The 16,099-nt window shown below is 38.2% G+C and overlaps 1 protein-coding gene across 1 annotated transcript in view; it reads right to left on the bottom strand.

The window, feature by feature from the left end:
- Positions 1 to 96: 96 nt before the first annotated feature.
- The window catches only part of LOC146320327 (septin-2), a 33,344-nt gene continuing 17,341 nt past the window's right edge, over positions 97 to 16,099 (bottom strand). Inside the window, exons 8-12 of the mRNA XM_084728570.1 lie at positions 6,446 to 6,547; positions 6,118 to 6,263; positions 5,845 to 5,928; positions 5,706 to 5,763; positions 97 to 1,035 (exon numbers count right to left, since the gene is read on the bottom strand). Of these exons, the coding sequence (XP_084584696.1) occupies positions 970 to 1,035; positions 5,706 to 5,763; positions 5,845 to 5,928; positions 6,118 to 6,263; positions 6,446 to 6,547 (456 nt within the window). The 3' untranslated portion in view covers positions 97 to 969. The remainder of the gene's footprint in view (positions 1,036 to 5,705; positions 5,764 to 5,844; positions 5,929 to 6,117; positions 6,264 to 6,445; positions 6,548 to 16,099) is intronic.

Here is a 16,099-nt window from a genome sequence, read left to right as displayed (position 1 = left end):
CATAAAGATCATGCTGCTCTTGATGATAAATACAAAAAAATTAACAACATGGCACTTCTATTTAACTATATGATCCTAAAGTCTGGTTGTTTCTTTTTTTTTTTTTTTATAACCAAACGCTTTTAGTTTGACTACTTGCATATATAGGATTTTCCAGCCTAAAAGCCAAACAAAATGCCTATCATTAAGTTTGTAGTGTTGGTTATAAAATAAGGTTTTTAGTTTGACACAGTTGAGGAAAACCAGACAAAAGAGCATTTCTGATTCTCACCACGACCAGTTTACCTTATTCATAACCATGTTTACCTTTCACGCTGGTAATATTTATAGTTATTGCATTATCAGGCAGAAGCACTGAAGGCACTGAATTACTAATAAGTCAACAAAAACATGAGAAGCAAACAGAGTTAAAATATGCTCAAAACAGTTTTAACCTAATAGCAAAATGAGAGGAAAATGGTGTCATCTGATGCTTGGACTTGAAGAAAATGCATAATTTGTGTACACAGAGGTTTGTAAACATGTTAGTGTGATGGCAAAACATTTTAGTACCGTTGTCACTGGCAGCTCTGTGCACCATAATTAAAATCAAAGACTAAATAACAGCTATGTCAATGATAATCAGCCAGTGAATTGAAGCATGTTCTTTCTTTTTTTAAGCTTTGCCCAGTCCAACTCAGCAAGCTCGTACCCTTTACTGTAAGAACAATCTTGACAAGATGTTGAAAAAAGAGGGGAAAAAAAAAAAAAACTGAACAGATGATGGATGGATGTTTGGAGGGAATTAGAGAAATGGTGGTGGTGTGCAGATAAAGATGATGTGATCCTGGATGTCTGGACTCTGCAAGCAGGGATGGATTCAGAGATGGACCAGGTATGTGTGTCTAGATATTTGTGTGTGTGTATGTGTGTGTGTATGAGTGTGCGTGCATATGTTGGGGTGTTGGGATCCCTTCTCCTCTGACTCTTTCAGTCGTCTGATTTCATCTTCATCTGCGCCTGCATCTGAGCGATCATCTCCTGCATGCGTCTCAGCTGCAGAGACAAGAGAAATGAATCTCAACAATATGTCAATAGTTACAGTATAAAATGATCCCCCTTTTAATTATCAACAGTGTTTGATGCCAGAAGCTGCTCAGAAAGGAACTTGGAACAGTTTAAAGCAGAATTAGTTCAGCGAAGTTTAAATTTCCAAAACATTCAGGCCCTTCCAGGGAAAAATACTCTGCAGGGAAGTGAAGCGTTTTATATTTCTGGCAGCAGAAAAATCATCTTACTTGGAAAGGAAAAGCAGATGACCTGTGAGTGTCCATCCAGACTCATATAATGTATGTAGTGAAGACTTTGAAGGAGTTTAATAAAAAAGTATTTTTTTTAATTACTCTATTGGCATGTATGAATAATTCCCAGGGTGAAACATGCTGTTGGACAACACAGTTGATCTTTGGATATATAATGTCATCACCTCATCATTTTCTCCATTAGACATTTGTGTGAAATTTTGTCATAGTTAGTGTGTAAATTCTTGAGTTATATCTATGTTCTTGAGCTTTGACCTCCAAATTCTAAACAGTTCATCTTTAAAGGGGACACTTGTACCATATCTGAAGAAATCCCAGTAAGGTGTTCTGGAGATATTTCATTCATGCTGGCGTGGACATATGAAAAGACAGAAGTATATCTGCTGATCTGTATTTCTACATGACCAGCACGAGGTGATGATAGTTTAAGACCTAATGTGTGTTCAAAAATAAAAATGAAAGTTGCTAACATAGTAGCATAATGTCACGGTCTTGTGAAAACCACGTCCTAAAAGTGTCAATGCTTGACAAGCTAAGAAAAACACCCTTGTTTTCAGCTTTGTGACAATGCATTTTTCAACAATCAAATGGTCTTTTAAATGGTCTATTTAGCTTAAATAACAGGAGAATTTTCTTAACTCATCAGGAAACACTTGATCTTTAAGTTGATTGGAAGGTTTTTACTGTGCAACAGGAATAATCACCAATAACGTCAATGACTGAACACATAAAGGAAATAAGTGTAATCTAAAGGGAGAGAAACATGCATTAGGAGAAATCAGGAAACAATGTATTACTAATGATGACATCTTCTGTGCTAGCATGTCATTCAACCACGTCTTGTGGTAAACCAAAACTGACTGAACAAAGAAGAAGTGCAATCTGTAGAGAGACAAACTTCAGGAGAGAAACATTAGGATGACCTTACAGTCCTTGACACACGCTGACTGATTTGCAGGTGATCTCAAGCGCAAAAACAACAAGAGAATAAATATTTAGCACCAAAAAACATCACCAAAATGAAAAAAGCAACTGAAACAGTTTTAAAGTGCCATATATCGAGATTTCGTCAACCATTACGAGGTTACCTGCTATATTAAGGTAAATGAACTGAACAGAGGCTGGCAGATGGTCATTATTTAATTAAGAGTAAATCAATATGTTTTAATGCATAATAATAAAATGAATATTAATATAAGCACAGTGGCTGTAATAGCAATTAGAAGAAAGTTTTTAAAAATGAATGAAGCATAAAATCAATGTCAAACAGCAAATGGTAAGCATAAAAAAATGTTAATGGTAACAATGGGCTCATACATAAGTGACTGGTCTAATTAAAAAAAAAAACAGTTTACACAGACAATGAGGATGTAAATCTTTACATTTTAAAACTATCATGGTGTCATATTACACTGGTGGACAACAAACTCTCCTGTAGCTTTCTTCAGTGTCTACTGCCATCTTGTGGCTGAGAATAGACCTTCAGTTGATTTAGCTTCAGAGAGGTTTTTCTTATCACAGCTACGTGGTCTTTATGAATTTAGAAAATATCTTATTATCTATCTATCTATCTATCTATATACAGTTTGATGCATCTAGCTATACTGGCAAATCCAACTGTTTCTGGATAACTAAAAGGTCAACATCTCAGCTATTCTACAGCTGATTTCACAGCCAATATTTAGGTTAAAGATAGACTGAAAAACATGAAATGTGACGGCATATTCCAGGTGACTTACCTTGAAAATCCATGACAACTTAAACTAAATATTCCTTAAACATCAACTTAGTTCTAACATATAATCATGAGTAACACTTTATTTTAAGGCCACTGTACTTTCTTGATAATTTCTGGTTGTTTCCTTGAAAGAACTGTAAGTTGGAACTAATTATAAAAAAGCAGACACTGTTTTGAGACTGTGCCTATACTAAGTATTACCTCAATTAAAGGTACAATATGTAACATTAAAATGTCTAAAAGATGTATAAAAACATTTACAGTATCCCAAACCAACAATGTTCAAACCCAGAGAAATCTGCGATTTCATTCAAGGTTAATGGTGCATTTTCTTGCTAGCCACTAGTTGCTATAACTTTCGGGGAAACATGGGATGCATCACACACGTCAGATATTGAGGAAGGAAGCTGGAAAACAACTAAAAATAACATGAATAAAACTTCACTACATTACCTCGTACATGAACAGGATTTCTACTTAAGTCACATTATATAGATTTTCACTGACAATGGCGGTTGTTGAACAATAAAGACAACAGTTCCCATGGTCAGACACTACATGATGACACCATCAACCTGCCTTTTGTTACTGCTTTGATGTAAGAGACGTGTGCCTGTAAGTTACATCTACTTATAAAGAAAAATCCTCTGCTGTGCACAGACACTGTGATCAATTGTTACACTTCCATTGAAATTAATCATCTGTCTCCATTTTCACTGCCATCAGGAAGAAATTTCAAAACCTTTTCCAGGAACCTTTCTAATAAATAACGGTTACTTAACAGTAACTTGGGAAGAACTTAACAGTTCCTTTCAAGGAAAATTATTAAGAAAGTAGGGACGTGCAAAATGACATTCTACCTTTTCTACCTTGTCTACTCAAGCCCCATCAGTTACCGTAATAATTACTCCCACCACAAACCCTGCCAACACGTAAACAAATAGACATCTGTCTCTTCAGCTTTGTGTTTCAGGTTGCTCACACAACTGAGGTCATTCCCACCATAAAACTGGGCCAGGACATCCAGGCAGGAAGTGATGGCATATCCTGCCTGGGCACATTGTTTACAAACAGTTTTGATTGCACCCCGCCCGCTCACTACGGTGCACTGCAACAGCAACACAAACAGGCCAGTCAAGAGCTATCAGGAAATGGGTTATAGCCTGATGACATGCAGACTCAATGGCCCAAAGGTCAACGATACATATGGAAGATATTGAGGTAAAAATAAATACACCTTTTTCCTTTCTAAAACATAGTCACACTGACGAACTGACAGGTTTGGCGTGGAGGTCTTGCAGTTAATAAACCCAGGGCCATAATGTTAGGAGCACATGTTAATATTATGACACTATATCTACAACAAAGATGACGAGGCATTTCTTCCACGCAATCAGGGCGAGTCTGTATTTATATTTTCCTACAAACAGTATTTAAAGCACGTGGGTTACTGTAGTTTGAGTGATCAGATCCTTGTATCTTCTTAAAGGATAGGTTTGGATTTTTTTTCCCAAGTCTATCTTGATAGACCTGACCAGTCTTTAGGATTTAGCAGTATATAGCTGTGAGCTTGCAGATTGCAAACACCTTGTCTTACCCCTTCCACGCTGGCCATGTGGGTGCAACATGGCACTCTCCGTGGAAAATGACCCGTGTGCTCTGTAGATATAAACGCCGCAATCTCACGAAACAAAAATACAACCGTTCATATTTTCAGATGAGTATACTTTAATGAAAACATACAAATTCTGCCAATAGATCCCTGTAAATATTACAAACTGAACCTTTAAGTTTAGGTGTTGCTAATATGAGGGTTCATCAGTCTATGTCAAATTACGTAGATACCTTTGCTTAAGTAGATAAATTAGTTTATGCACAGATAAAGTTCATTCCACAGGGATTTAAAAGACCATACCAGTGGCCAAATACTATGTGCTTACACCTTCCATTACTGCCACTCATTTCTCAAAACGAGCAGCCATATTTCACCTTTTTATATATTTTGCCAAATGGTTTATGTTTTCAAAATGAAAAGTTCAGGTGATAGACCCATGAAAAGTTCAGTGTGTCACATGCCAAAATACACACTGCATTTATAACTTGGAGTAATTATACTTTTGCTTATAAAACATTATCTTATCCTGGGATTTATTTGCATGGTAGAGATTTACTTTCCTTGTGTGTAATTTGATAACTTTAGTGGAAAACCACTGCAGACGTGTGTTTCATTATGATGCATTAGCTATGATGAACAAGGTTTAAGTCTACAAGTTAACTTTGATCGTGTACTAAAAAGAACTGAAACCAGTGAGCTTTAAGTTTTGGTACTTCATATCAAACATGAATAAAAAAAAAAATTTGTACTAATAAGACAAACTGAGTTGCATTAGGAAGGGGCCAATTCACAGTCAGCATGAAAAGAAGTAAATATTACAGACACCAATAAATCTTTTAACATACATATGGCATATGAGTTATATGAACTTTTATGAACTTGAAAAAAAACATACCTGTCTTGATCTGATCTGATTTTAGAGCCTGCATACCTGAATTTACAGCTATCCAACTGTTACTGGATCAACCAAGACACATTTCATCCCAAAATGACACATGAGTTTGATAGCAGCTGTGTGTGTGAATGTGTGTGAGTGCGTGTGTGTTCTTACCTCAGCCTCTTTCTGTAGCAGGATCTGGTCCTTGTCCAGCACATCCTCATCCACAGCCCTGCAGAGAAAAAAAAACTTGTTTGAAATCTTGTTTGAAATTCTGCAGCTCACAGCTCAATTCTGCAGTTCTGAGTCTCACCTGCCCGCTCTCTTCAGCCTCTCTGAGCGGAAGTTCTCATAGTGCAGATCCTGAGTTACCTCCTGGAGGTCTTGCATGTGGGTCCTGCAATAAACAGACATGCAATTCCTTCTTTACACACTGGGAGGTGGTAGAGTTACACTGTGAACGAACATGGAGTCCTGGAGGACTTTTACTGCCTTTTTAATGAGGAAGAAGTTCTGTCATGGTTTTTAAAGACTTTCCTTCCGAAAATCCTTTAACTTAAGCAGTTTTATTGCCAGGGAGACTTACACAAGCATGGTGCGCAGTTTGAGGAAGTCATTGTGCTCAGGGTTCTCCACTTCAACAACTCCCCAGGGGTAGAGACGACCACGGATCTTCTTCCCCTTCACCTCAATCAGCTGGTTGGAGCCAATCACAGCAAAGGGAATGCTCGCCTGGGAGAGGAAGATAAAGGTCAGAGGATCCCCAGAGAGAAACAAAGTCAGGGGAAGGAGATATGGAAAATAAAGGTATCAGAGTGATGGGAAACAAGGATGAATAGGAAGAGCATGGTATCTGTCACTAAACCAGTAGACAGAAGTGTCTGATGTAGCTCAGCTGTGTGTTTGTCTCTCACTTTCAGGACTCTGGTCTGCTCCTTGAACTCCTCGTCCTCGTCAGAGTCGGCGTCAGGTAGCTGATAAATTTTGATCCCGTGCTCTGCAATCTCGTCCAGGATCTGGCAGGTGGAAACAAGAGAGACACAGGGTGAGCTGGCTGGGTCACGACCTCATCCTGACCTCCTGACATGTCCCACCACACGGGAAACACTTGACTCCTGAACCCTGCAGAAATTACACTGCAGACACTGCAGACACCAAAGGGACTTTTTGTTTGGAATAGATTTTATTGGAAGCATTTGTGCAAAAAAAAAAAAAAACTTTAGAGAATAGAGAACTGCTTTGATTTTTAGAATATTTCACAAATATGACATAAAATAAAAAAGATTAAGAAAAGGACGGCAACAGATAAAGAAAAAAGTGGGGAATAATGTCTAACCACCTACCCGCTAACCCAGCACCTAGCTGTAATTCCTGAGTTTGCGTTCAGTATGTGTATTGTTCAAGAAAATAAATAAATGGGGAGCATATTTTTTTAAAAATGGTTCAGTTAAGTTCCAGAGCTTCACTGCAAGAACTTCACTTTTTTCAGAATTCAAGTTTAAGGTTTTTTTGCTGCTGTCAGCACATAGGAGACAAAATATTGTTAAGAAGTGGCCAATTTTCTATAAGACTCCACATTTAGGCCACCGGGATCTTATCAACCCTTACTCAAACAATGCAGAAGCCAAATATTCATGCTTCATTTTGTGTAAAGTAAATACTCATAATGTATATTTATTGAAACATGTTCCTTGACAATAAGTCTCACACAACTTTCCACACACAAATAATATTAGTATAGCAAAGTAAGTGTCACTAAAGACATAAGACAGGTTGTACATACACGAACATTCACCCAAAATTATCCAGCTGAATGTTTACAATAAGTTCCCTTAGCAAGGCGCAATATAACAGGAGACCTTTCTAAATAAATGTCCATCCGGGACTGCAGTATTGACGTTATATTTTCCATACAGCTCACAGCCTTAAGTCTTTGGGTCCATTGTTCCAAAAAAGGGTGGGTGAGGTTTAAACCAGTTTATTGTGACCATTTTATGGGCTATTAACACAAGAGCTCTGAGCATATAGAGTTTGTTTTCCCCAACAACTTCAGATACATTGCCACGAATCACCCAGTGTGGTTCAAACTGTCTATCAAAATTTAGTATTTCTCCTGTTTCCTTTTTTATCCTTCTCCCAATAGGCATGTAGTTTAGGACAATCCCAAACTATAATTACTGCCTCGCGGTTGTATGCTTCCACCGAGCAAACAAATTCCAGTTTACATCCATGTCTATATAATATATGTAGTGAGGACTTTGCGGGACTTTAATGAAAGGTATTCAGCATAATTTTAATCCCTATATTGCCATTTATGATTCCAGTAAATACTTTCCAGTGAGAAACATGCCGTCTTCACTTGAAGCTCCACTTTACAGAGGAGCACAGATGACTGATTTAGAGCTGAACATTATGATGTCGCTGTAATGCTGACCTTTGACCTTTCAGATGTAAAATATCATCACCTCATCATTTTATTCTATTAAACAGTTGTGTGTAATTTTGTCAAAAAAAACATGTTTTGTGAGGTTCACAATGACCTTGACCTTTGACCACAAAATTCTAATCAGTTTGTTCTGAAGTCCAAGCGGACATTTGTACCAAGTTTATAAAAAGTACGTCCAAGTGTTTTCAAGATATTGGCGTTCCTGCGCATGGGACAGACAGCCTGAAAACATTATGCCTCCGGCCACGGCTGTCAAAGAGTCATAAAAAGGCATGGAAATGTGGGAAAAGTCTCCTATTAAGCCACATCCTCTCCAACAGAGAGGATTGGTTTCATTGAAATAGTTGGAAAATACAGTTGGAAATCGATGCATTAAAAATAAAATCTCTTTCTCAATTTCCAAATAAATTCTTTCAAAGTTGGGTCCAGGTCAAAGACAGTCAGTACCTCTCCCATTTCTTATCTTCAGTTATGGTGCTGGCCTCCAAATCTCATTTACTTGCATCTAATGTGATGTCTGTTGAATAAATGTGAATCCTACTGTATAAACAAGATACTACTTGATTCTCACACTATGCATCTGTTCTTGTGCTTTTATTGTAGTTTACTTTACTTGTGCGGTTCTTCTAGTTTATCTTCTCTCATCTAAAATAAAACTCTGACAAAATAACCTAAAGCTAATGTGAATAAAAGCTCCAGCCCATCGCTGCAGAACTAAATTCCACCACAGCACAGACTTCCATAATTTATCTAAACATATATATGAAACGGCTGCTTTTACTGTAAAGTGTGAGTCATATGAGCAAAATAACAGCTGGTGCTCTGACCCAAAACAGAAAGTAAGAGAGCTCTATAGACTAATAGGAGGGTATGAGTGAGTACCTGTTGTTGCAGCAACACATTTAATTAAAGCCCCCCGTGGAGGAAAAGAGGGCTGAGACAGAAAGGGTAGACAGGTGAAAAATAATAACCGTCTGTGTGTGGAAGTTCAGAAAGAGTCAGAAACAATGTTCTCACCCTCCTTTCTTCACGGGCCGACCGGTGAAGAAACAAGTTAAAACAAAGGAGCTTTCTTCTCCCACTACCTCAGGGACAGATGTCAGTATTTATTATTCTAAACATCAAAGCTGCATTTTCTTTTGTCTTCTGAGAGCAGAATTTTTAAATCCACAATGTAGTCTTATGTAACGGAGCCAAAAAATGTCAAGTGTTGTTTTCCTGACTTTTTTGGGGGGACTTTCATGTACTGTAGTGTATAAAAGGACAGTGGTGCGTCAGCCAGGAGCCTGGGAAGTGAGCACAGGTTTTCCTACAGAGCGCAGCTCCTGTTTGAGCCGTTGTTATGGCTGACGACTGTTTTCTCAGTGAGCTCTGCGCGCAGTGTGTGAGAGATAGTGTGTGTGCGGGGAGAGTTGGGTATTGTTGTGGGGCAGATCTAAAAACAAACAGGCTTCGCAGGACTCAGAAGAGAGCGTGACACAGGACCAGAGTCTCTTTTTCCTTCATTTACTCACACACACACGATTTATAGATCCGTCCAACATGGAGGCTGGATAAACATCACTCTGGTGGGGCAGAGCGTAAAGAATTTTGGGAAACTCTGCACTCAGTGGGAAAATAAACACACATGACACAATGGCAGGAAAAAATGGAAAACAAACAACAAATCCAAACACACGAGCAGATAAGATGGACACAAATTCAGATAAATATGCGATAAAACATGCGAAAATCAACCGAAAGACCAGTAGTCAACCAGGAAACGACCAACAAAGACAGCAGAACGTATTTAATGAATGCAAACTACCATTAAATATCAAAACAATATCTGGTCACTGCACCAACATGAGCCTGTTGTCTGCCATCATTGGTTTCCAGACCTCGCTAAGCCACAAGCAGGGAAATGGCTGTTTACCTGAATTATTCTGTTCCGTAACATGTGCTTAGTACAGCCTGACACCTATAATCAAGACCTCTAATGTCAAAATCGCTGCCTGCTCCAAATCCCCGTTGTCTCCTGCTGATTTACTGTACACAATGTAGGCCTTAATCCCTAATGTTACACCAGTCTCTCCTCCTCCTTCTGCCAGTGTCTGTTTTCATTGGCAGAGAGTTGTTGGCAGTGGGAGCCATTTTGATTTTATGACCATCCTGTCCAGCTATAATACGACCCCCACGCCCCACCCCTCCCTGCGTTGTTATGATTGGCCATGCAGGTCCACTCAATGCTGTCGGGGCACTGGACAAACAATGCCACACAAGACTCGGCTGCCTCAGTATTAATTAGAAAAGGAAGCCAGAGATTTATCGCCTTATGTTTCTTGTTCACATTGTTGAATATGGAGCATTGTATGTGGAAATATTCCGTCATGTTGGGCCGGTTATGATAAGCGCGAGGGTGGAGGCTGATACTGGTCAGTTAGAAAATGGGTAAGAAATTAGACAAAAGGCAGGTGAATCATGCCAAACAGAGTCTTTTCCAGTGTAACTTTGGACTCATTCACTTCTAGGAACAGCAGTGTTAAAATATACAGTTGTGGTTACGTGAAGCCCAAATATAGCGCTCCCACAGGTCTATACATAGATATAATTACACAGGGTGAAGTCGTGGGAGACGTGACTGAGCAGTTTTTCTGCCATTGCACAACAGGTATAACCAAAACCACCAATCATAATCAAACAGGGTGCAAACCCATCATTACAGGGATCAACCATTTCACCATGTCGCCCCGACAAGGGAATAATATTTTCAAGATTTGTTCACTGTCACAAGCAAAGCCACAAAAATATGAATGACTCAAACATCTGCTAAGAAATGATAAATGAATCCTGGACAAACAACAGTGGAAAAAAAAACAAACAGCTCAAAGAAAAGACCAAAGAAACAAAAGAGGGGATTGTGGTGAACACTGCAGTGACTGTACAAACACACACACACAATTATACAGTTTGATTGTTGAGGACAGAGCTGAGCCTCCTCTGGCCTTGCATCGTGTTTTCATGGTTGTTTTAAAATTAGCTTAATTAAAGCTATAATATAATATGTAACTTTTCCACATTAAAATGTGTAAAATGGTAGACATCTCCACACACACAGACACATAGTTGTATGTTAATGTGAGACCCCTCGTGGCAGAATTCACATGTTGTGTAATCACAAGCAAATAATACACAAAATACACACGACAATATGAAGATATCACAATATAGCCTCAAAACAAGAAGGACAGACAATTAGACAAAATAGAATAAACATAAATAAAAGTACAGAAAAACAAAATTGGAAAGAACCCTTCAATAATTCAAATAATTTGGCATTAAGAAACTGACAGACATATGAGTTTTATGAAATCACACTCTTCACTAGAACGAATCTTTTCCAGTTTCCAGTAAATTTAAAGAAAACGTTAAGTTGCCGTGGCCAGTTTTGGATGTTTATCCAGAAACTGCTGTCTGTCTGTATCGTTACTGCCTATAATGTATTGTTTTATATGTCTTGTGCATATGTTCCTTTTTGCAATGCGTTCCTCAGAAATAGCCCCACAGGGATAAATTCATTTGAATTTAATTTAACTGACATATGGACAATGGAAAAACAAATACATCTGGTTTTCCTGCTCCTCTTTACAGAATGATGATTTTTCAATGTTAAACATGTTAAGTTGTTATTCGTAGCAGTATTTTCGGGAGTATGAATCAATTGTTTTAGAAATTGTTATGAAAAAAATTGTTTCCATGGTGGCATGCCATGATGTTTGTATCTATTAAATTAAAACTCTGACAGGGAACAATACTTGGAAGTAGAAACATGCACCAGAGCATTCTTGGGATATCAACAATGCAGAGAGAGAAAAACAGAACAATCAAACTGCATCTCTACAGTAATCAACCCTGATTGAGAAGAGCAGGGTTCGGGAACTCGGAGGGACCAGAGCGGCAGCACTTTTACGTAACGTTTATGTAACCTCACAGCTGCCTGCCAGCTTCTGCACAGTGGCCATGGGAGTGAAATGGTGCATCATTGCCAGGAGGAGCATATCTGATCAGCTTTCAGTCGCTTTTAAAACTTGTTTCATTCTGGGAAAACACCTTGAGGGACAGGGGCCCTCTTTTTCCAAGACTGCAGAGTTTATTAAAGGAAAATCCTGGTCATGGTGGGTCTTAAATCCGTTTTTCTGAGCGCTCTCTGTCCTGTATGAGATTCCTGCAGATGTGACCGTGTATCCACATATCGGTGAATAAAACAACTGCTTACTTTGCACTTTCTAAATTTGAGGTGACCACACAGGCCAATCAGCAATATTTTGTAGTAATAAAAAGTTACAATCAAGGTCACAGTTGTGCATGAAAGGGGTTAAACTATCAAAAGTAGTAGCCCATTTCCCTGTTTGCATTTTAGCCTAATTGCTTCACATTTCCTTAATGCTGTAGACAATCCTGCTTGGCAAATAAACTGCAGACACACACACCCCCAGTTACTGTACTATTTCCACAGTGCTTTGTAATGGAGGTCACCTCATGTGGCTGAGTGGCTGAACAAGTATAGAAGGGGAAACCCTGATTACTAATATTATTTCAGAGTGAAAGTAAGTAGAAAAATAATTAACCAAAAAAAAAAACTTAAACAGTAGAACGTAAGTAGAATGTATCCATCTATCAAACTAGAAGAGTGCAGTCAGTAGATTGTAGGTCTCCACCAGGTGACAGATGGTAAAGCACCTACTGCAATGCTCCCATCTACCAGCTGCAACCAGCAGAGATTTACAAAGTTTTGAATAAAGTCTTTTGTGTAGTATTATCTCAGTTTTCTAAGATTTTTTTTAGAAAAATGTAATGGTACTCTAACTGAGCATCCTAAAAAATTACAAGTTACCAGGTGGTTTTTCAATAACATAATAGATATAGAAACCTAGATTTCCAGAGAAAACAACAAAAGATGAAATTTTGAATAATTTACAGTTGATTGAATATTGGCCTATCACAGCTATCTAAAGATATGTTACATGTACTGACATGCAAACAGAACATAATGCAGATTGTTTTTATTTATATTCAGCTTTATAGAAAGCATATTATGCATATTTGATCCCTTCTTCTTTAGTTCAGAATTAATACATATCTATATATTTTGCTCTGTTTTTTTTTATTTATAATTATTAAAAACACCAGTGAAAGCTGACCATTTCAGTGCCCAGATATCATTTTATTTATTATTAAACTGTAAAAGATCACGCTTCCAATGCATATCTTTGCCACAAAAAGTGTTAACCACTTTTGAGAGATCATAGCAAAAATATCTGTTTATGTATAGATTCTGTGTTCTGCACATTATATTCTGTGTAAAGAATATTGGTCGATATATCAATATCTGAATTCTTTTTCACTCCCTAATATCAGTATCAGCCCCAAACATCCAGTTAGGGTCAGGCTCTACACTTGAGGTTGCTTATTCACAGGTCAGAGCCTGCATGTGCCAACAAGTAACCACTATCACGTTCAAGTTTAAAAAAAAAAAAATGGTTTCACTACAAATACATGTCTATTATAGGGACTAACACCATAATTTCTTCATTTAGATATAAGCACAAGAGAATCAAATTAAATTCCAACTGTCCAGCCAAACAAATAACATGAGTTCTTGACAAGTAAAAAATATGTCCTCTTCTCACATAAAATCAAGAGCCAACTCACTCTTACTGTGATGAGTACCAGCATGTTCAGTTGTAAATTTCAGTATAGAATGGTAAAAAGCCTTAGAGGCGCAACTGCATTTGTCTATAAATTAAAAAGGAAGGTTGCTCCACCACCCTCTACCAACAAAACACAACAAAACAAGACTTCTCTATTGAAAAAGATTTGCTCATCAAATCTGTAAACAAATGTAAATATTTACACAGAGAAGAGTATCGAACTGTGCGTCACTGTAATGAATATTTTGGACAAGAAGTACCACATTTCCTAAATTACAAAATTTAAAGACAAAACACAGAGGTCTGGCAGCATGAAAAGAAAAGGCTGGTTCTTTGCAATATTCCTACAACTATTCTTTAGTTCCCAAACTTAATTTGCCAACCTTAAGACACATGAGAACAAATGCTTCTCTCTTGCCAAGAAACGCCTTTTCAACTAGCCAGCTCTCTTCTGCCTGCAGGGAGTCTGAGGGGGCGAGGGAGCCCCAACAATACCTGATCCAGGGGGGCTGGAGGGATTTAGACCTCATACCAGCCTCCTACACACACATGCACTTTCAAATACACATGGCTAACTGTTTCCTCACTTTGTGTACTGGTATAATGTGGCGTCAGGAGTAGGAAAATAAGTTTGTGTGTTTCGTGTGTGGAGGTTTGTAGCTTCAGGAGGCCGGTGGATCACCAGAGATGAGGGATGACCTTCAGACCATCAACAGAGCAAATCCCTCTGACCGTACAAATATCATCTCCTTCTAAAAGCACCCATACAGCACAGACTCAAAAGACACAGCAGTGCCGGGAAAACAATACCTCTCTCCTCACTGGATTAAAGACACTTGCATGAAACACATTCCAGATATATTCAGTCAGAGTCTGAGACGGAGTGGACGGTCCAGACTGGAAAAGACCAGACCAGAACAGCTGGAGGTAGTAGAGATGTTAGATATATATTGAATATTGTAATTTTAAAAATGTGTCAATACTATCTAATGCAATATTAAATGGTAAAACTTTTTAAATTATTTTATTTTATTAAAGGAATGGTAGTGACTGCTGCATTATATTTGTTTTTGCAATTGTACATACATAATTCAAAGACAGTTCATGTCAGTTCTGTACACATTCTTAGATGGCTGGCTACTTTTATTTCACATTATTAAAAAAGAAAAGCAGTAGCATTTTCAACAAATAATATGTCATTTCTGCCATCAGGGGTCTCTCACATTAAAACAATAACAAAAGCAAAGTAGTTTGGTGACATTGTGAAGTAGCGTGGGATCATGGGAGTTAGTTGTTATCTTCACTGTTAAACAGACACCATAGCTGATTAAAATCTATCTGACATGACTGGAAGAAAGCACAGTTATTGATGAGGTCATATTAAAGTTTTCTTCATGTTATGTTTAGTCATGTTTGTCAGGAAACATCTGGGATAAATGTAAGTACACAACTCAAAAAGGTATATAACATACTGTATGTCTAGAGTTTTTTCTAATGCAGAAATGTTAGGTTAAAAGGAAAAATTAAAAACAGATTTTGAAACAAACAAAATATGTTGTATACATCAGATTTATGTATAATAAAGGACATTTTGTTTGAGTCATTCATTTTGTTGTTTATTTTAATATCACAATAAATATTGTGTCATGGTAAGAAGAATCATATGTGTTACGGTAACCAACCCACTGTCACACACACACACGCACACACACACACACACACACACACACACACACACACACACACACACACACACACACACACACACACACACACACACACTCCTGTTGTGTGGGCTAAGTATTAGTATAGTTAAGACCACCCACCTCTCACTCTGATCAAAGAGCACAGGGAGGAACAATCGAGCTATTCATGTAATCTTGTATCTAAGTGAGATTTAGAAGGGAACTGTGTGATTTTAGGATTTCAACCATACATCAGGTTTTGCACCTTGCTCCGCTAATCAAAAGGGCTTCAACAGCAAACTCGACAGCAAAAAGGGACTCATTAGCAGCACTGCAAAGTCCGGAAACCATCTTTTCAGGTTGGCCCTCAAACAAGGAAACCTGCTGTTTTCACACTGTATTCAGCTCGTACTTTCTTAACTTGAGAACAGATGATTGTGTGTAATAGAGACGCGCTCTCCAGGAGGAACACATATTTATTGTTTTAAAATCTGCAGAGACGCGGAGCATGCCCGGGCACAATGACCGCTGGAGGGCAGAAAAATAAATATGTCCGCGTGTTTGAAACACAGGCAGGAAGAGGACTGGGCACAAGCTGACCAGGGGGTCATACACTTACAGACAAACACACACAGGAGCAGTGACGTATGAATGAAGCAATGGCCACTTAACCTTTAGTCATGGGGCGCCAGACTAGATGTGCACGAAGAAAAAATATTGAAATGGAGCTGAACATGAAACTTAACG

Source organism: Lutjanus erythropterus, chromosome 10 (assembly GCF_056507025.1).
Source record: "Lutjanus erythropterus isolate fLutEry1 chromosome 10, fLutEry1.hap2, whole genome shotgun sequence".
In the NCBI taxonomy this organism is placed as follows: Eukaryota; Metazoa; Chordata; class Actinopteri; order Lutjaniformes; family Lutjanidae; genus Lutjanus; species Lutjanus erythropterus.
Note: the sequence above shows the minus strand (reverse complement) of the source record. Positions and strands in the feature narration are given on the sequence as shown.